Source organism: Ambystoma mexicanum, chromosome 4p (genome assembly GCF_040938575.1).
Source record: "Ambystoma mexicanum isolate Mex_15411 chromosome 4p, UKY_AmexF1_1, whole genome shotgun sequence".
NCBI classification, from domain to species: domain Eukaryota; kingdom Metazoa; phylum Chordata; class Amphibia; order Caudata; family Ambystomatidae; genus Ambystoma; species Ambystoma mexicanum.
The window spans coordinates 198,603,477-198,625,667 of record NC_090927.1 but is presented as its reverse complement, the minus strand read 5'-3'; the positions used below and the strand labels follow the sequence as shown (position 1 = coordinate 198,625,667).

Below are 22,191 nucleotides of genomic sequence, written 5' to 3'. Positions count from 1 at the left end.
TGGAGGGTGTCCTGCACTGCTGGGGGGTGGGGGCGATGGGAGACATGAGTGGGGCCCTGGTGGAGGGTGCCCCCGGATGCTGGGGGGTGGGGGTGGTGGGAGACATGAGTGGGGGCCTGGTGGAGGGTGCCCTGCAATGCTGGGGGGTGGGGGTGATGGGAGACATGAGTGGGGGCCTGGTGGAGGGTGCCCTGCACTGCTGGGGGGTGGGGGTGATGGGAGACATGAGTGGGGGCCTGGTGGAGGGTGCCCCTGGATGCTGGGGGGTGGGGGTGGTGGAGGGTGCCCTGCAATGCTGGGGGGTGGGGGTGCAGGGGGACATGAGTGGGGGCCTGGTGGAGGGTGCCCCTGCACTGCTGGGGGGTGGGGGTGGTGGGAGACATGAGTTGGACATGAGTGGGGGCCTGGTGGAGGGTGCCCCTGCACTGCTGGGGGTGGTGGGAGACATGAGTGGGGGCTTGGTGGAGGGTGCCCCTGGATGCTGGAGGGTGGGGGTGCAGGCGGACATGAGTTGGACATGAGTGGGGGCCTGGTGGAGGGTGCCCTGCAATGCTGGGGGGTGGGGGTGATGGGAGACATGAGTGGGGGCCTGGTGGAGGGTGCCCTGCACTGCTGGGGGATGGGTGTGATGGGAGACATGAGTGGGGGCCTGGTGGAGGGTGCCCTGCAATGCTGGGGGGTGACGGGAGACATGAGTGGGGGCCTGGTGGAGGGTGCCCCTGGATGCCGGGGGGTGGGGGTGCAGGGGGACATGAGTTGGACATGAGTGGGGGCCTGGTGGAGGGTGCCCTGCAATGCTGGGGGGTGGGGTGATGGGAGACATGAGTGGGGGCCTGGTGGAGGGTGCCCTGCACTGCTGGGGGGTGGGGGTGATGGGAGACATGAGTGGGGGCCTGGTGGAGGGTGCCCCTGGATGCTGGGGGGTGGGGATGCAGGGGCCATGAGTGGGGGCCTGGTGGAGGGTGCCCCTGGGGGGTGGGGATGCAGGGGGCCATGAGTGGGGGCCTGATGGAGGGTGCCCCTGCACTGCTGGGGGGTGGGGGTGATGGGAGACATGAGTGGGGGCCTGGTGGAGGGTGCCCCTGGATGCTGGGGGGTGGGGGTACAGGGGGACATGAGTCGGGGTCTGGTGGAGGGTGCCCCTGCACTGCTGGGGGGTGGGGGTGGTGGGAGACATGAGTTGGACATGAGTGGGGGCCTGGTGGAGGGTGCCCCTGAATGCTGGGGGGTGGGGGTGATGGGAGACATGCGTGGGGGCCTGGTGGAGGGTGCCCTGCAATGCTGGGGGGTGGGGGTGATGGGAGACATGAGTGGGGGCCTGGTGGACGGTGCCCTGCACTGCTGGGGGGTGGGGGTGGTGGGAGACATGAGTGGGGGCCTGGTGGAGGGTTCCCCTGGATGCTGGGGGGTGGGGTGATGGGAGACATTAGTGGGGGCCTGGTGGAGGGTGCCCTGCAATGCTGGGGGGTGGGGGTGGTGGGAGACATGAGTGGGGGCCTGGTGGTGCTGCCCCTGCACTGCTAGGGGGTGGGGCTGGTGGGAGACATGAGTGGGGGCCTGGTGGAGGGTGCCCCTGGATGCTGGGGGGTGGGGGTGCAGGGGGACATGAGTTGGACATGAGTGGGGGCCTGATGGAGGGTGCCCTGCACTGCTGGGGTGTGGGGGGTGATGGGAGACATGAGTGGGGGCCTGGTGGAGGGTGTCCTGCAATGCTGGGGGGTGGGGGTGATGGGAGACATGAGTGGGGGCCTGGTGGAGGGTGCCCTGCAATGCTGGGGGGTGGGGGTGATGGGAGACATGAGTGGGGGCCTGGTGGAGGGTGCCCCTGCACTGCTGGGGGTGGGGGTGATGGGAGACATGAGTGGGGGCCTGGTGGAGGGTGCCCTGCACTGCTGACTGCTGGGGGGTGGGGGTGGTGGGCGACATGAGTGGGGGCCTGGTGGAGGGTGCCCCTGGATGCTGGGGGGTGGGGGTGCAGGGGGACATGAGTGGGGGCCTGGTGGAGGGTGCCCCTGCACTGCTGGGGGGTGGGGGTGGTGGGAGACATGAGTTGGACATGAGTGGGGGCCTGGTGGAGGGTGCCCCTGCACTGCTGGGGGGTGGGGGTGGTGGGAGACATGAGTTGGACATGAGTGGGGGCCTGGTGGAGGGTGCCCCTGCACTGCTGGGGGGTGGGGGTGGTGGGAGACATGAGTTGGACATGAGTGGGGGCCTGGTGGAGGGTGCCCCTGGATGCTGGGGGGTGGGGGTGGTGGGAGACATGAGTGGGGGCCTGGTGGAGGGTGCCCTGCAATGCTGGGGGATGGGGGTGGTGGGAGACATGAGTGGGGGCCTGGTGGTGCTGCCCCTGCACTGCTAGGGGGTGGGGGGGGGTGGGAGACATGAGTGGGGGCCTGGTGGAGGGTGCCCCTGCACTGCTGGGGGGTGGGGGTGGTGGGAGACATGAGTTGGACATGAGTGGGGGCCTGGTGGAGGGTGCCCCTGCACTGCTGGGGGGTGGGGGTGGTGGGAGACATGAGTTGGACATGAGTGGGGGCCTGGTGGAGGGTGCCCCTGGATGCTGGGGGGTGGGGGTGGTGGGAGACATGAGTGGGGGCCTGGTGGAGGGTGCCCTGCAATGCTGGGGGATGGGGGTGGTGGGAGACATGAGTGGGGGCCTGGTGGTGCTGCCCCTGCACTGCTGGGGGGTGGGGGTGGTGGGAGACATGAGTTGGACATGGGTGGGGGCCTGGTGGAGGGTGCCCCTGCACTGCTGGGGGGTGGGGGTGGTGGGAGACATGAGTGGGGGCCTGGTGGAGGGTGCCCTGCAATGCTGGGGGATGGGGGTGGTGGGAGACATGAGTGGGGGCCTGGTGGTGCTGCCCCTGCACTGCTAGGGGGTGGGGGTGGTGGGAGACATGAGTGGGGGCCTGGTGGAGGGTGCCCCTGGATGCTGGGGGGTGGGGGTGCAGGGGGCCATGAGTGGGGGCCTGGTGGAGGGTGCCCCTGGATGCTGGGGGGTGGGGGTGATAGGGGACTTGAGTGGGGGCCTGGTGGAGGGTGCCCCACAGTGCTGGGGGGTGGGGGTGGTGGGAGACATGAGTGGGGGCCTGGTGGAGGGTGCCCCTGGATGCTGGGGGGTGGGGGTGCAGGGGGACATGAGTGGGGGCCTGGTGGAGGGTGCCCCACAGTGCTGGGGGGTGGGGGTGCTGGGTGACATGAGCAGGTGTGCAGGGTAGTCCCATGTGGTGTCGGCTGCCTGCAGGGGCCGTGGAGGGTGTACAGGGAATACCTGGGAGCACACAGCCAAATTGCGTGTAGAATTTCCCGCGTACCCCTGAAATACACGTACCCAGACAAATCGCGTGTGGAAATTCCCGCGCACTTACCCGGCCAAATCGCGTGTGGGACTTCCCGCGCACCCCTGAAATCCATGTACCATGCCAAATCGCGTGTGAAACTTCCCGCGCACCCCTGAGATCCACGTACCCAGCCAAGTCGCGTGTGGAAATTCCCGCGCACGTACCCGGCCAAATCGCGTGTGGAACTTCCCGCGCACCCCTGAAATCCACATACCCTGCCAAATCGCGTGTGAGACTTCCCGCGCACCCCTGAGATCCACGAACCCAGCCAAGTCGCGTGTGGAAATTCCCACGCACGTACCCGGCCAAATCACATGTGGAACTTCCCACGCACCCCTGAAATCCACGTACCCTGCCAAATCGCGTGTGAGACTTCCCGCGCCCCCCTGAGATCCACGTACCCAGCCAAATCGCGTGTGGAAATTCCCGCGCACGTACCCAGCCAAATCGCGTGTGGAACTTCCCGTGCACCCCTGAAATCCAGATACCCTGCCAAATCGCGTGTGAGACTTCCCTCGCACCCCTGAGATCCACGTACCCAGCCAAGTCGCGTGTGGAAATTCCCGCGCACGTACCCGGACAAATCGCGTGTGGAACTTCCCGCGCACCCCTGAAATCCACGTACCCTGCCAAATCGCATGTGAGACTTCCCGCGCACCCCTGAGATCCACGTACCCAGCCAAATCACGTGTGGAAATTCCCACGCACGTACCCGGCCAAATCGCGTGTGGATCTTCCCGCGCACCCCTGAAATCCACGTACCCTGCCAAATCGCGTGTGAGACTTCCCGCGCACCACTGAGATCCACGTACCCAGCCAAGTCGCGTGTGGAAATTCCCGGGCACGTACCCGGCCAAATCGCGTGTGGAACTTCCCGCGCACCCCTGAAATCCACGTACCCTGCCAAATCGCGTGTGAAACTTCCCGCGCACCCCAGAATACACGCACACGTTATTTTTCAGTCAGCGGGTGTCCGTGTTTGTGGGTACCCCTTTGCACGTCATTTGTCCTGGAGGGCCACAGTATAGGACATCATAGCTGTATATAGGTGCTATTTGTTGGCGCACCTTTTGGCGCACATTTATTACAGGCGCAGAGACGCTACCGCCTGCTTTCTTGTGGCGGTCGTGTTTGTGCCTGTGCGCTGGTTTGACCGTGCGCTTTTTTGCCCTATTCGATTCCATGAATACGTGTTGTAGGCGAGCGTGTGGGCGTTCCGCGCACTTGCACCCTGTACTTCCCCCGTGACGCCCACATTTTGGCAAGTTGTTCCCCATTCCGAGTGTTACGCCCCGTGTTCCGCCTACTTTTGTTGTGTGCGCCGCGCTATGTGTGATTTTCGCTGTGGCCTGTGCGATTTTCACTGTGACCTGGCGCACGCCGTTTCATGGCCTGTGCGCCAACGTGCGCCGCGCACTTTTTTAGCGCACATCCGATGGTTTTCTCGCGCACGGCCTTCCATGAATCGATGTGCGCTGCTTTTCGTGCAATTTTCGCACTTGCACTGCGATTTTCGCTATTCCACTGCGAATCGCACGTTTTTGGCCACTTGCGCCGCACTAATTATTCCATGAATCGGCCTGTAAGCCTTTCCTCTGCTCGCCTAGTTGACTCCTGTCACCCACTTAGTCTCCTTCTCTGATGATATTAAACCTGCCATCTCAGTCGCCTTCTTGGCCTGCAAGATCTTCTCACCTCAGTTTGTCTTCTTTTCTCGCATAGTCTTTTCCTTCTATACCACCGTATACAATTGTGGTCATATGTGTTTCTCTTACTCTGCTCAATAGCGCATCCTCTTCTGATGTTCATGCTTACACTGCTTACAAAGCCTTGCTCCCCTTTCAGATTGTGATATGTGTGATGTTGCCCAAGAGGCATTCTACTAATCCTCCTACACAACACGTTTGGAATGCTTCCTAATAGAAAAACGCTGATGGGGGCGCAAACGGTTCAGTAACCACTCCGCGTAGATTAGGCGTTTTGTCTAGTGTTCCAATTGAAGTTGGAGTGGTCCTTACTTATTTATTTATTACATTTGTTGTACGCCCGAACCTTGAGGTATCACAGCGTAGTTACAGACATCTTAATTATCATTTGGCAGCATTCAAAGTACATAGATATACAAAAATAACAGTGGGTTACATATTATGGAAACATTGATTGTGATTCCATAGATCATAATTGCTAAATTACATAGTCTGGAGGTGGTCCTCCTTGAATTTGCATTCATCTAGGGCGGGAGGTGACCGGCACTTGTTGGCTGAGTATCAGCTGTCTAAAATTGGTTCAAAAGCCAAGTTGTTAGTAGTTTTTTGAAGCATTGGAAGGAATCTTCATTTTTGATGTTTAACGGGAGGGTGTTCCAGTGTTTAGGGACCATGACTGGGAAGCTGCTTCCCCCTGCTCTATAACATTTGTAGCGTGGGACCACAAGGAGCACATTTTTGTTAGATCTGAATGTTCTATTACATTCTTTTTTGACTAATGCGTTATGAATATATATGGTTGCTTTCTTGGCGAGACATTTATGGGTAACACACAGTGATTTGAAAATGATTCTGGCCTTAATGGGTAACCAGTGAGTCTCCCTTCTGATGTTGGAAATGTGGTCTGACTTTTTCAGTCCTAGGGCTGCTCGCAGTGCTTTATTTTGCATTAGTTGCAGTTTAGCTAGGTTGGCGTTAGAAGTACCTAGTAGGAGTACGTTGCAATAGTCCAACTTGGATAATATCAGTGCCCTGGCTTATGTAGTACAATTCTTGGGCGTGAGGAACTGGCGACTTAGGGCAATATGTTTGGACGTGTAAGAGGTAGATGAGGGTAAAGCATTTACATGTTTCGTCATAGTTAGATTGGCATCTAGGTAAACACCTAACGTTTTTACCTGTTTCAATACTGAAATAGGAGTACCATCGATGTTGATTGATGTATAGCCCGTGTGGGGGGCATTCATTTTAGTTGGGGAGCACACAATGAGAATCTCAGTTTTCTCATCATTAAGGCATAGGCTGTTGAGAGCCATCCAATTTTGTATTATTGAGTAGATTTTGTTAATGAACAGGGTGTCATGGTCATAGTTCCCAGTGATCGGTATAAGGATCTGGGTGTCATCCGTGAAGTTGGTATAGATGACACCCATGGCATCCAGTGCCGCAAATAGTAGCTTTGTGTAAATGTTGTAGAGGGTGGATGACAGGCATGATCCTTGGGGTACCCCTAAAGGGACTGGGATTGGATCTGCAGCCTCTTTGTCGATGGAAACTCTAGAGGTGCCTCAGCTAAAAAGGGTTTTACCCAGAGGGTGGCCTCCTTTGAGAATTGGAAGTCGTTAGATAGAGTGGCGCAGAGTTTGTCATGATCCACTAGATCGAATGCTGCTGATAAATCTAGCAGCAGAACTATGCAGAGTTTACATGCGTCTCTAATATTGTCCATCTGGATTTTCAAATCCAGGAGTGCCGTTTCGGTGCTATGGTTAGACCGAAATCCCAATTGTCTATCTCCCAGGAGCTGGTGTTGTTCAAGATGGGCTTGGATTTGGCTGTAAGCTATTTTATCTATAATCTTGAGCAAGAACGGGACTGTAGTTATTGGTTGGTAGATCATAGGAACTGTTGGATCTGGGATGTTTTTTTCAGAAGTGGGGTTACCCATGCTTCTTTCATACTGGCTGGGACTGCATTCGTGTTGAACGAAGCATTGACAAAGTTAGTAATGATGGGAGCAAGAGTGGGGGCACAGAGTTTGACTAAGTGGGCTGGAAAATTATGCCCTTTACAATTAGAAGCTTTTAATTTAGATATGGGGCCTCATTACGAGGTGGGCGGAATGGGTTTAACGGTGCCGGTAATGGTGCCGGTAAACTCATTCCGCCTCATTACGGGCCCGTTATTAGCTCCCTCCCCAGTAATTACCGGGTCCTCCAAGGTTGGAATGGCCTGGTAATTTCTCAGTCAAGGAACCCGGACCCAAGTTTGGAGAGAGACATGCCCTTATTAGGGGCATGGCAGCCTCCAAACTCATAATGAGGCCCATGGTGTCTTACACTAGGGCCCTCATTAGGACTCTGGCACTAAACCATGGTGCTTTTAGCACCATGGTCCATGCCGGAGTCCGCCATGGAGAAAGGGGGAATTACCGCCCCATTCCAAGGTTGGCGGGGCGGTAATTCCCCCTTTCTCCATGGCCCTTCCCCATTCCCATTACTGTCCCATAGGGCTCAATGGGAATGGGCAAGGCAGCAATTACGGTACCGCAAATTGCGGTATCGTAATTGCCATCAAGGTCCCTTTGCGGGTCCCTACTTTAACAGCTGTTCCGGACCAGCCGTTCAGGGCGGGTCCCGCAAAGGGACCTCGTAGTAAGGCACTAAGGGGTTAACTGAGCTGCAGCCTTTTACGGCGCTGTTAACCCCTTAGCGCCAGGGTCGTAATGACCCCCTAGATCTTGGGTCACTGGAGTAAAGTGGAATACCGACTTAGTATAGTCAATAGTTGTGTTAGGAGTGGATGTGGGAATGTTTTTGTCAGCTAAGAGCTTTCTTTTTGTGTTTTGTTTTGTAGTAAATCGATTTTAGAAGCTAAGGCGCTTTGGATAGTGGTATACTACATTTTACTAAAGTTGAACGGCGTGGTAGCTGGGATTGGGTTTTCCAGTTCTCTAAGAATACTGAAGAGTTCCTTTGAATTAGAGGTGGCGTTGCTAACGCGATTGTTATATGCATTAGCTTTATGTGATATGATAGCTGCTTTGTAAATCTTGTTGGCCGCTATGAAGGCATTTGCCGAGTCAATTGTACAGGTTTTTTTGTGGATGTGTTCAAGGGATCTTTTAATGCGCCTGAGTAGTACTAAGTCATCATTGAACCAGAAACTTGTTAGTTTGTCAGTGTGTTGTGTTTTTGTTATAATGGGTGCTACTGAGTCAGTGGTGGTTGTGAGACAATTATGATAGACGTTGGCGAGGTGACATGGGTTGCCACTTGTTGTGGAGTTAGTTGAGAGGGCCTCACATAGGATAGGGGAGATGTCTGCTGTTAGCTTCCGGATGTTTCTTATTTCATAGGTGTCCACTGTCTTAGACTTAGGGGGGGTATTTCTCATTACTAGTTAAAGTAAAATTGACGCTACGGTGGTCTGTCCAATCGAGGGATAAAATTGAGTCGATAGATATCTGGGACATAAGCGTGCGTATCCAATCGAGTATTCTGCCCTTTTTATGGGTGGGGGCATTCACTAGTTGTGTGAAGTTCATATCTTTGAGTGCAGCATGGAGGGCGTCTGCTTTGTGATCCTGCTTATCATTGAATCCTAGGTTAATGTCCCCAAAGATGATGCATATGGTATTGGATTTAATGTAGGGAGTTAGTAGGAGAGGGAAATCTAAATCCGGATGGGTGTTGTTATTGGGTGATCTGTAGATGACCCAAATATTGGTTGTTGTTTTTGGGTTGGATGTGATTTTGGCTAGGGGGAGTTCATATCCTTCTATTTCTTCGAGGAGGCAGGACCTGATTTGCACGTTTGTTTTAGCTATAATGTCCACGCCACCGTCCTGTGCCTTGGATCTATCAGACCTGAGAATGTTGAAGCCTGGTGGGATGGCAAGAGCTAGTAGTGGGCCAGACGCTTGGCGCAGCCAGGTTTCTGTAACCACTAGGATGTCCAGTTGTTGGTCAAGGATGAGATCATGGATCTCAATGGCATGGGTTGCGAATGAGCGAGAATTGATGAACGCTGCTTTAAAGTTGAGTGGGGGTTCTAGCGGAGGTGATGGGGTTGTGGTCAATACCTGAGCAATACCTTTAATACTGAGGGGTTGTTTAACCGTGGCTTTATGTTTGCACGGCATTTACCTGGCCTGAGGCGGGTTAGGACTTGAGCGGATATATTCGGTACGTGATCTCAATCTGCTAACTCTAGTATTGCCCTGACTGGGATTGGTTGCAAAAGCCACCATGTTGGTGGGTACGTGTTCTGGGGTCGTCATAGGGGTGATGGTAGTTGGATCTAGATTATTAGTGATCCTTATAACACTTTGGGTACTTTTGTAGGTTGATGCGGTAACATACAATTCTAGAGAGGCTGTTTCCCTGAGTAATGAAGGAGTTTCCTAAGCAGGGAAGGCGAACTTTTATGATGCAAAATGGATACATGGTGGCAAGTAAAAAAACCTCGCATGATTGTATACTAAATGTAAAGTAGGTGAATCAAGGCTAAGTCTCACGAGTCAAAGGAGGCGAAGGATACTATACACATTGGTAGTGCAATCAGCCTGACATTGTATATTCCCTTTTGAAAGGTAGAATGAGCATTGGTGCTGCACTTATCACATTTGGTATAACGTTAGACTAACACAGAGCACACCATATTAGTGAGTAGAAAGAAAGTTATCACAACACATTTCACATTTTGGGGTGACATCGTACTAACGGTGGGTAATATGGTCTGTGTACTATTCTAGAGGTTTAGGCAATGTGTACACAGGGCTAGATAACTAATAGGATACAAAGTAGATGCGAAAGGCAACCCTTGCTCTAACAGGCAATACTATGGTTCATTGGGAGAGGACTCTGAAGGGCTTGAGGATTATGGGTAGAAACGTGGAATCTCTCTAATCATGATCCGTTATAACAGTAACGAGAGCTTTGTGTAAATCAGGCAGTTACATACGACGGGTAGCATACTGGTAGACCGGCACAAGTGTACATTCAATGCTGGTGCAGAGGGCCGTCCTCCACTTAATAGGCGGCAGAAACATGCACGGGCAAATCAGGCGCGCGGGCGGAGTGCCCTTTCACAATACGGTAAAGTTGGATAGTGGTACAGGCTACGATGATCGAGCTGGCAAATGAAATACGATATGCAGAGTGGCACTCTGTTTACGTCTCAGCAGAGAGTGTATGAGACAGGCTAATCACGGCAGTGCATATATTATTTGACAAATATAATCATTATTGATAGGTATAATGTTGGAAACTGATCAGAGTGGGATAGAACTGAACAATGACAAACAAATCACCAGTTTTGAGATAGTTCTGGATGATGCCTTTCAGTGGTTGAGTAAGCGTAGGAGTTGCTTCGGCTTTTCATGGCATATTTGGACGCATAGAACGAGGATGGGAAGAGAGGTGCGTGGGTACATCAAATAGTACTATGGAAGGGTGGGGACCAGAAATGTCAAAGGCAAAATACTCACGGTTATGGGAACGAGTTGTAAATGTGAGCATGCCCGGCTGGCGGCACGGACAGGCACAGACAGGCCCTTCGTAGCAGCCCCTAGTGGTTGGCCCGACTTCCGCCTGATGGTCACGGCAAGTGGCCAGTATTCCACAGATCAGCCAATCAGGGTTGGGGGCTTCGCCAGATGTGGAGACTCTGGTAAGGATGGTCGATGGCCCGGCCATCTTTGTATAAATGCGGCAAATTTAAAAACGATTTTGAATTGATCTCGCTGCAACGGTGAGCACACCGGTGAGCACAACGGTGAGCACATGCAGCAGCCAATCAGCACAGTGATTAATATGCCAAGAAATTCTCTGTTTGAATTTTTCAGGAAAGTGGATTACCAACATCCTTTAGACAGTGATGACCTCTGCCTGGGGTGATGCAATCTGAGAAGCAGAGCTGTATGGCAGATGACAGTCCTTTGCTAGAGTGTTCACCCCCAGTGTTGGGATCAGGTAGCGGCTGCTTCCCCTGGCCACATGGGAGAAGACTTTAGGCTGGGGATTAGTGATGACTCTGCAGGATTCATCATATACCCTTCCCTGGCAATCTGCCAGTGGTTTCCCTGGGCCACACAATCTAATATTGGATTCAGTGTGGGATTCCCACTGGAGGGAGAGGAGGGACAACAATGGATCTCACACCACAGAGCAGGAGCACTGTGCTGCACCTGTTACACCAAACAAGACAGACTACGGAAAGTGACCAACCTACAAAGGAGAAGGTACCCCAGGACAGCGCTGGACAGGACGGCCCCCCAAACACCCCAGGAACCGTTTAGGGAGCAGAATAGTGCTAGAACAGGAAGAGACAGAGCCTATGTCTGACACCACAATGGCCCCTTGCCCTTTTGAAAGGTATGTTGTGTAATCTATTGATTCACCACGGCTAGTGCATTCATCTCCACTCCCAGAGGCAGGATATATCCACCCGGAGCTGTGATCATGCAATAGCAAGCAAATAAACGGTGCTATAATCGAAGACAAGCCTCTGAGGAAGGGCTGGATCTGCACTGTCTGAGTAGAAGGTGCTGTGCTTACCCCAGTATCTTGTACAAACTTGCATAACCCCAACAATTGTTTTTGCAGATCTCTTTAGTTGTAGAGGCTTTAGATATTAGTGTTTATCTAATCTGACTGTTTTCCTATTTAAGGAAATAATACATGTCGAATCATTTTAGACCAGCATGCGTTCTTCCATGCATGGATTAAACTCTTCTAGTATTAAAATATGAAAGAATATTTGAATTAGTTCAGTATATGTCTGGCACTTTTATTTTATTTTTTAAATGAGGCCGTGCATTTTTTTAAATGATATGCAATATACATAGTCATTTTCTAAAACGGAATTCATTTATTTCCTAGGCTCATAAAGCCTCTCTTCCCAGCTTGCTATTAAAATATCACAAATTCTTTTGTTCACCTAGATATAAGCTGTGCTTCGAGGTGCTATCTAGCTAAGCTAAATGAGTGCAATGACCTAGCTCTCTTTCAGAGATATCACAGTAACAGTGTTAAACTATCTTAAAATGTTTTTCTGCGTGCAAATATTAAGGCAAAACTCTAGAAATAATGTCATAATTATGTCCAGCCAACATTTGCAGAGCTCCGAAAATACGCGTATGCACTTATTCATTCAGCTTGAAATACGCCTTGTGTCCCTTTTTTAAAACAGCATTTCAAAATTCAGTGAAGCACCACCTGAGTTTGTCTGTGTTTCTGCTGGCATCTATTAGTCCGCCTTCTGCCTTGCTGCAGAAGCTAATGTCTCTCCAGTTCCTCACATCTATCACACAACCTCTACCTCTTCTTCCTCACATTTCTGCAGCCTCTATCTCTTCCAATTATGAACTGATTTTATAATGTTAATTTGCTCGTCGTATGCCCTACCAAGTATGGCTAGTGCACCTGACAGCGATCATTCTTTGCAAAATAAGTGGAGCTTTCTAGAGCTTTCTGGCTACAGGCCAGGTAGGTGCAACTGTAATGAAGAAAATCCCCTGGTGGCTGCCTGAGTAAGAATTGTATATCTGAGTGAGATGTGTGTTGTAGCTTCAGACTTTAAGCCAGTAGCGCTGAACGCTTTGTCCAAGTGCTGCACTTGTATGCTTTCTTACTTGTTGCAAGAGTAGACTTTTAATGACAATTCTCCTAGAAGCTTTACTTCAGGCTTTCACTAAATGAAATGACACTGCTGTACAGCAACGCAGCAGATACAACTCCCTAGGAAATACGCATTGTTGTATGTACGCGAAGGACACTTTGATTAATGCTTCAAACATACATCAGGATGCAGTGCTAGACCTATCTTTAGATGCAAAGCTATTTTTCTCTTAAATGCAGCCTGGAATATTGACTGCAAAAACCTGGCGTACAATCTCTTCTACTCCTTTAACATCTTCATCATGGGTCTATGGGCCTCATTACAAGTTAGCTGGTCCGGATTTAACGGTGACGGTAAAACCGTACCTGCACCGTTTCTGGACCAGCTAACTACGGGTTCTGCGGCCGGTGGTTTTACACCGGAATTACCGGACCACCAGGGCTGTAATGCCCTGGTAATTCCGGCAATTCCGGAGCCAGTAATTCATTCCAAGTCTGGCGGCAACCTGCCGGATTTCTCGGCTCGGTTACCACCAGACTTGTAATGAGGCCCTATGTCTTTTTGCCACCCATGTCACTCCGTCCTCAATTTAGCTCCCCCTCCCAGCGCCTCTCTCTAAACACCACACCCAACCTTTTTTGTTTATGCTGCCATTTAAGTTAAATGTTGTGCCCATTTCTTGCTGGTACTCCTTTCCCTTCTTCCTTTTATGGGGCATTCACTCTGAACCTTCGCTTGCTGCAAGCCTTAAACCCCCCTCGAGTCTCCCGAAATGGCTCGCTCTGCCTCTCTCCAACCACTGTGCCCTCTTCTATTTTACATCTCCCTCTGCTAACTGACCCATGTTCTCCCGCCTGCTGCTACCATGCCCTTCCCTTTCTACCTCCCTCTTTCCACTGTTGGGTGCAAGGGTCTCACGCACTTATGTGCAGGCCACTCCAGCCACTTTTCTTAGAATGTGTGCAATCATATGTAGCGTTCACCCTCCCCAGCCTTCCAGAGGAGCAGCCTTTCCAGGGTGGCGTTTTTGCAGTCAGGATTTCCCAGGTAATCTATACGCACAACACATTGGGCCTCATTGCGAGGTCAGCTATAACCTGGTGGTGCTACTGTCGCGTTGCCGCAAACCTTGTAACACTGTTTCCACCACCTGATAATCCCGGTGCCAACAGCATCCCGACGGCCCGGGATGGCAAGCGGCAGGAACTGTAAGTCCCCATTCCTGTCAAGTCAATAGGACTCCACAGGAATGGGGACATGGTAGCACGAGCACTGTTGCTAACGGTGCTGGTGCTTCTGTGAAAACCATGCCTGTAGGGGCCGGTGCTCCCGGCAGGTATTACCTGCCGGGAGCACCGGCCCCTGCAGGCATTCTTGTAGTCTGGCAGTCTGGAAAGGGTACCGGTAGGTTGCTACCGGAACCCTTATTTCCGGACCGCCAGACTTGTAATGAGGCCCATTGTCAGGTGTTTCGGATTAATTGGGCTTGACAGCGTTTCAAGTCTAGCCCTCCCCACGCCCCACAAATAGGGAAAGAAGATTTTCTAAATGTTCTCTACCCCTCCTTATTAAGACGTGAGTTTAACTTCTGTTAAGGGATTTCAGCTTCTTTGACCTTCTGATCCATAGCATACATCCCCAATAGTTGGCATTGCGCCCCAATATTATCCTCCACAGGCTCCAATTACTCAAGACTGTGCAGCTCCACACACTGCCCCTGCTCTATAGTGGGGAATGTCCCTCTATATAGGGAAGGTGGGGTTTGTGGGCCACCAGGCCACTCTGTTACTGGGGATTAATATGTGCAGCAAGGTTGATTTGACTTGGGGGTAGCAGCGTTCTGGCGGTGGTGGAGCTTGTGTATGAGATTATAGGTGCAGCTGTATGTGTGCAGCTAGGCAAAATTAATGGTAGTGTATAGGTACATTCTATTGTTTGTCGGTGCAGAGGAGAGAATTAGCATAGTTGTATGTGTGAGTATGTGTGTGGATTGGAGGGAGTCCCCTGTTCCTGATTACCTTCTAGTGCCTGCCCATGGTGACCATATCGCCCTATGTTAGAGGTTTGGAGCTATGCATAGTGTGATGCGAACCGCCCGCCTGTGTTGCTGTCTATACAGACTTATACATGTGTCTCCCTCCTGCTATTTCTGTGGTCCACTAACCACCAACAGAGGAGACTGTAATCCTTGATCTGCTCCGGTAGCCTGAAAGCAGGAGAATAAGTATTCATCCTTTCATTCAAGTATACATTGTGGTAGCTATGTACTGGGCAATGACCTGTGAGTAAGGCTGTTTCCTGGCCCGGATAATCCTTTTCAATATATAAGCCAACCTCCACCACTGTCCATTTCCTCAGTAAGCTTGTATTTCTCTGATCTAGGAGGATGAGGAGGGGGATAGACTCTGGGGATTCCCTCTATGAGTAGCTCTTTGCACAGTGCGTGGATATCCCTGTCTCCAGAGTCTCCTGGTTCTCCCTACCCTTACTACTCCATGTAACTTCATCACATGTCCCCCACCTTTCTACCCAGTCCCAGGGGTATTTACCCCATATATAAAATGAGCCCTGAGCTTAAAAGAGACCCAGGCTCTGAGATATAGCCCGCCGTGGCAGTGTATTATGTCCACCCCCCCTCCCACGGTCAACACGGTCACCAATAGCATTAGATCCCAGGCAACTCATTTCAATCTGAGTAAGAAATATACTTTCCATTTTTATTTCTGACTGACATTATTACTCCCAAAGTTCATTCAGCTTTCTTTGTAGCATCAATTACTTGATATTTTCACTTATTGCTGCTATGAGTCACTGTCTGTGGATTCCTAACTCATTGATGTATTGCCACGCATCCTGGGCCTTGTGTCTAAGATGGTGAACCGTAAGCTTATATTCTCTGAAGCCGATTGCTTCCTGGCATAAGAATTGTTTACTGCCTGTTCTAATAGTTATTTCTGTGTATCCTATAGCATTGATGCTATTCGAAAGCCAGCCTTGGCAAGTGCCCGCATCACACCATGGATCGGATGAGGATTAGCTGATCAGTATCACAGCAGAAGAAACATGGAAGTCCCTAATGAGAAGGAGGTTGTCATGGCCCAGACTGTGACGACTCAACCGTTGATGATGAGTAATCTGTGGGCGCGGCCATCGGCCATGACAGTTTTAAATGACGCTTAAAAGAGACATGTAATCAAAGATAAAAACGTACATTTATTCTTTCAGAGCATCCAAACAAAAGAAGAAGAAATGACATTTTCTAATCATTGAGGGAATTTCCGTGGCACGTGTTGAACAAGCGTGGAGCAGTTTTGCTGGAGTTTCTGGGTTGAGCTGAGTGGATCATTTATCTGAGTTAGGGAGCATCTGCAAAATCAAGAATATACATCAACAAAAAAGAGACAAAAACTATGACCCAGAGCCATAGCTCAGGGAAACATTGCCCAGAAAGTATAATATATGACAGCTTTGTGCGTTGGGTTTGAAGTAAAATTCGTGCACAGCTACGGTGTTTAATCTAACATATTAAATCATGAAGTATAACATTTGTTTAACCGATTTAGTAAAATACATTCTATCGAGTGTGTTCTGATCAGCAAATGCATTTGAGGACCTCGCAACCCTCTGCGGGCACAGCAGAGGCGGCCCATGCATTGTCTTGGGACTCTCATGTTCAACAATTTGAAAGGGAACATACCTCACTACCCATAAATGCGGAAATACATTGTCTTTTTGTTGTTGTAGATCGTGGCATGTAAGAGTCAAGCATTGACACAGTGCATAAAGAGTCGCCTTACCAGTTTGTGCCCTTAATACCTCTTGCTGCCCGTGGCTTCCAAATGGATCTCTTTGGGGTCTTTGTGCATCGTTTTTCAAGTGAAATGTGTATATATGCCTCATGTTCCCCCTTAGCCTCCATAATCACAGTTATGTACTCGTAAGCCTAGCTCCTCGCTTGTGATTGATGTGTGTCCATTTTCTGAGACTCCTGCATATACTGCCGGCAGGAAAGTGCCAGGCCATGAGTTGCCCAGTGCCATCCACCCCTTCATTGCTCTGTACCCGCACCTACAACTTCATGCATTCCACTGGTACAATCCTGCCGCAGGATAATGCTAAAGAAAGGCTTTTGTTTATTACTCCCAATCCGCTCCAGTCACAGACACCCAAAAAAGTGAATTGCATTTTATTTCTTTCTGTCTGTCTGAGCAAAGACTTTAGGTGCTAACCACGTATGTGATGAAACTAAGGTGCAGGAGAGAAACAATTATGCAGGGTTATCCAGAGTGCCATCATATGGCAGAGATCCTAGAAGAGTTGTTTTTAATCATGTGAACATTTTTTGGTGCGCTTTGTTATATAATTTATTTTACATGTTTGTGCTTAGTAAGTCAATGTTTTCGGGGAACATATTTGCTGTTCAAGTGCCTCCCTTTGTAAATATGCAATACTGATGTCTGTTTCCAGATCATGTTCAATGTTGTAATGGAAGTTTGTACACTGTGATGTTTCCTCTTATCTGGGTGTATTTGATTAAATATAGAGAAAGCATCAGAAAGAGTTCAACCAATATTTATGTCCTGATTGTTATGACAATTGGCATTCATTCTGTCACATAGCTCAAGGTCTCCAAGTCTCGTCTTCCCAAGCCCGAACCACACCGGGTTTTCTGTGTAACCACTGCATATGCAAATGACTCACCTTTGGATTCACTGCATTCATATATATTTTTTGTGGTCATCCTGAAAACATGGAGTGCGTTTAGTCCCTGTCGATTGGACTTGGTAATCCCTGATTCTAGCGGCATGGACACACGGTCAACAACTTTGACTTTACGCTGGAAGGAATCCGGAAATTAACCGAATCTTGAGAAGCATCTAATTTAGAATGCTAGGACTTATTTTGGATTGGGCCTCAGCCAATCAAGTGGGAGAAACAGTTTCTACGAAGTCGCATTTCTCAGAGCTAAATGGCCATTGTCACTGATACTTCCAAGAACCTTCTCTCTTTCCTTCTCGTGAGCACATTTCCTGCCACCTTAATTGCTCTCATGAGACATACTTATTAGAGTGGAGTACTTTAAAACTTCAAAAAAACCTCTTGCACTTACAAATGCAACTGTCATTTCGGCGCTACGAGCTAGAAAGTGAAAATGAATTTAGGTTGGGTTATGAGACTGGGCCTATAGTTACTTTTTTGGTAGTAGTTAATATTTTGATCGCCTGATTCAAAACTCCTAAAATGTTCAAATATGAATTACTTTCATGAATGGAATAGAGAACTATGACATTTCAGCAGTAAGGCTTCCCATTTAGTTTAATGCTCCATTCTATTTTTCTGTTCAAGCCCTATGTTACCACAATAGTAACATGCACACACATCCCCAACTCACTCCGTGTTGGAACTTCAAATGGTAAAAAATCCAAATATGACACATGCCCCATGTGAAAGAGATCAGGTAGAGCACTGTAATAATAAACATGTTGCTGGCCCCTATTCAGCTGGTCAGATAGCACAGCGAGCTAAGTGCTCGCCCCTGATATCTGTGTGCAGCCTGCTGTGGCAGGTTTGAACCCTGGCATGGTCAACTCAGCCTTTCATCCTTCCTAGGTCGATTCATTGAGTACCACTCTGTGGATAATTATGTCTTCTGTTATTTCAGCGCTCTGAGACCGATGGCTGTGTAGTGTAGCACTATATAGGAAATATATTATTCTTAGTATTACTTCTATCTTCGTATTAGAAAGGGCATGCAGCACCAGTAGTAGTACTCTTCATGCACTCGCTCCATTTAAGAAGCCTAGCAACATCCTGTCAATCCAAGGCCCACCCCCCCAGACATGAAATACACTCATCCTTCACTAAGGCATTCCAGACCAGACATACCGGATATTAGAATTAAAATCGGTCTGGGCTAGATAGTAGTGCAGATTCACTGGCCTGGCACACTTTTGAGTCCCCAAATGGCTGACCAGTTTTTACCAGCATCCTGTGCTCTTGGTTCTAAATGTCCAGCAAGTACAAGTAAACCAGAGCTCCCGGAGACCCTCTGAAGGAGGCCATATTAACAGACTGCAAAATCAGAGCAACAAGCACAGGGGAACCTGGCAGGGACTCTACTTAGAGGAGTGATCGCATGATGGTCAAGGGCTGGAATCAAGAATGACTAATGTACTCTTGAGGTGTTGTTGAAAGTTTTGGGCCCTTGCAGAAACAGGGCTTCAATCTTTCTAAGCAAGTACACTCATTTATCATCGCAGATCTCAAACCATAAAATCACTTGCCACACCAAATGCTGGCATTCAGTCTAAGATATTGGGCGTTCTTTCAACAAAGAACCTTTAATCCTCTCAAAGATGGGCACCACCACCGGTATGTTGCTGTAGCCAACATCTCTGATGGAGAATGTTTGATTGTGCACATTTTACCAATTCAGTAACTCTGCCAGCTCTCCAGATGATTGGGCCTACTACTCACATGATCCTTCACCATTGGCTACATTGATTAGGGCTGATGGGAGTTGTAGGCCAAATCATCAGGAAAACCAGAGGTTGCCGTCTCTAGGGACAAACTGCCCTCACAATAATCTTGCAGTGGCATTTCTTACACACTGTGCTTCTATCGCATCGGTTTTACAGGAGAAGGGCTAGCTGAAGCAAACATTAGTTAACGCACATTGACAAAGCCAATAGGTTAGGCTTAGTCGAGATTCTTCAGTCGCTTACCAAGGGGTGTGGGAAAGCCTGTTTAAAGACCTCTGTTGTAAGGAGCTTTCTGAAGCATAGACAGTCTTGCCCTGCCTTAAAGTACGGGTGTGAAGGTGAACAAAGTGGGGGCATGTCCTCCCAGCAATCTGACCCTACGCTAGTGGTGGAGGCCCACTTTATAAGACATGGGGGCCCTTTGCTCCTGTATTCTTTAAGAAAGAAGCAGAGTGTGTACTATGTGATCCTCAATTCCAGTTGCAAACAGTGACGTCCTTTCAGGCTGCTTTCATGGCATGGCATATTCGCAAGTTAGGACACATTCTGGCCATCTGACTTTTGTAACATCTGGAGCTTTGCTCAGAGGTCCGGACAAGTAACATTGCAGTGATGTTCAGTCATCCTTCCCACTCCCCCCCCCACTGATCCATTGAGAGTAAAAGACACATTTCTGGGAGCATGGTTAGTTGTAGGTTGAGTCCCTTGGCCACTAAATTGATATGTGACACAATTGAAAGGTCAGGGTTCAATGCATTTACTAGATTTTTGTTTTGTGATATGGAAGTGGGATATCCCGGCTGCTCGGATAATGGAATTTCTCCTGCAAGGGAAGGCAACTTTCCAGTTTTTATTGTTTGCTACAAAGTCTTTAAGTTAATAGTTACTCTTGTTAGCCCAGTTTCCACTGAAAAGCCATCAAAATCTATTTTGGATCATTGCAAGCTTATAGGCTATTTGGTGAACAGTGAGGTCCGGGGGTATCCCAAGCGCTCTGTGGGAAACCCCCTGTATTGCTCTGCAGTATCTCTTTATAACCTAATTAAGTTAAATAGACAGGGATTCCTGGCAACATGCTTTGATGCTATATGAACCTCTTCTGCACTCAATAATCGCCAATATTGGGCGCAGTTCATGGTATCATATATCCTTTGGTTGAAGAGGATGTTGATGATCTACTACTTCATTTTGAAAACAATATTTGGCAGGTGGACTATAAGCAGTATTCAATGCACATCTCTCAGCCAGCCCCATCAGAAGAGACCTGCTCAGCATGCGTTGGCTAACCGTGGTTTATTAACCATTATTCTCTATATTCCAACACCAGACACATTGGGAACTTCTCTAACCAGTTACCTCACGATGCCATGTGCCCACTTAAAATTATTCCTGCCAATAAATGGCTCTAAAGGCGGCTGTTCTTCCTTTCAAATCCTTGGATTGGAGGCCTGTGGCAGACCTGGGAAAATGGTCTTGGACGGCCAGAGCATTAGCAATGTTGCTCCTTTATTGACGTCATTAAATGGTATGTGTGGGGCCGGCGCCTGCAGCCACCTAAGCCGATGAAAGTCAATGGTATCTTGGAGAGAAAATCAGTCATTCTAGATTCCAAGTTTCAATTTGATGTCTTTAATTGAACGAAAGATAGTGTAATGGGGAAACAGACTTTAGAGAACGCCATCTAAGAAGAGCACGGCCTGCACACAGAGACTTGTGTACGGAACTCTGATGACCACATTCTTTTACTTTTACAAGTCGGGAGAGAGAATAAACAGACCAGGTGACTGGAACATGTATTTATCATTGTGTTTGGGATTCCAGTGCATGTGTGTTTGCGCTCCAGGAATGCCCATGGGGACAGGCTGCTGTCATGTTGGGATGTGTACACCACTGGATTCTTCTCTGTCCTACAGGGAGCAACCACTAAAAGACACTGGGCCAGAGAAGACCAACTCTATGAAAAACGTCCTCATCTCTGACTCTCCTACCAGTGAAGTAAACCATAGATATGTTTCCTGCAAGAGGAGATTGGGAACTCATGGGAGCTCAAGGAGCACAGCAAGTAACATACAGCAACCCCAGACACGTGTTTTGGCCTAGTCGTGCCTCATCAGTGAGGTGAAGCTGAGCCTCTCCAAGACACAGTGAGCAAGGGGTCCACGTCTGGTTTACCCTGGGTTACTTAGGGTGCAATCCCAAGTTTTACAAAGTTACAAAGGAGTGTGCCCCATATTCATTCTCAGTAGAGCGGCTCCCACACCCATTTGTAACTTTGTAAAACTTGGGGTTTCACCCTAAGTAACTCAGGGTAATCCAGACATAGACGCCTTGTTCACTGTGTCTTAGAGAGGCTCAGCTTCACCTCACTGATGAGGCCCAACTAGGCCGAAACATGTGACTGCACAAATTACAGTCACTTTCCCTTTTGTTTCCCTTGATAACTCACTGGCTATGTTAATTGGATTTCTTTCATCTCATTCTGCAGCTCTTCTGCTCCTCCCCAAATCAGCCATTCACCCGGGAGGGTCACAGGCCTCTCAAAAGCATGTAAATCTTGCCTGGTTCTCTCTTGATCGGTTCCACAGCCTGGTTCGCAACAGCCTCAGAAGAGCTGTTTCTTCTTGTCCCCACCCTCACTCTAAGTCTACTTGTGTGCACCACCTTGTATCTTCACAGAGAGTGCTAATACGTGGCAGGTGGTCATTGTTGGAGTTAAATGCCTGACTCTGCCTGGCCTCATTACAGGGACAGGGCCAATGCGCAAGTCAGGGGAGGCAATTCTTCTAATATCATTCCTCATTTTCTTTGGTGCAGTACTTTTGTCAGGGAGAAGTGGGGAGGAATTATGGGAGTTGTAGTTTCCCATAAAATAAGTGAAAACAGGGACTTAGATGGGTTGTGGAAAAGGGGGGTACCATGTCTCGCCATTGGGTGTTTCTCCCCACTCCCTGAGGACCCCCTACCCAGTTGATCCTTCCTCGCTTGTCCACCCCCAGGGTCGGGGTCCAAAAGCAATGGCCTTCCCCTGGCCGCCTGAGT

General features: G+C 49.6%; 1 protein-coding gene across 1 annotated transcript in view; it reads left to right on the top strand.

Moving 5' to 3' along the window:
- FBXO16 (F-box protein 16) overlaps positions 1-17,236 on the top strand; it is a 621,955-nt gene extending 604,719 nt beyond the window's left edge. Inside the window, exon 9 of the mRNA XM_069605696.1 lies at positions 15,640-17,236. Within this exon, the coding sequence (XP_069461797.1) occupies positions 15,640-15,707 (68 nt within the window). The 3' untranslated portion in view covers positions 15,708-17,236. The remainder of the gene's footprint in view (positions 1-15,639) is intronic.
- Positions 17,237-22,191: the final 4,955 nt, after the last annotated feature.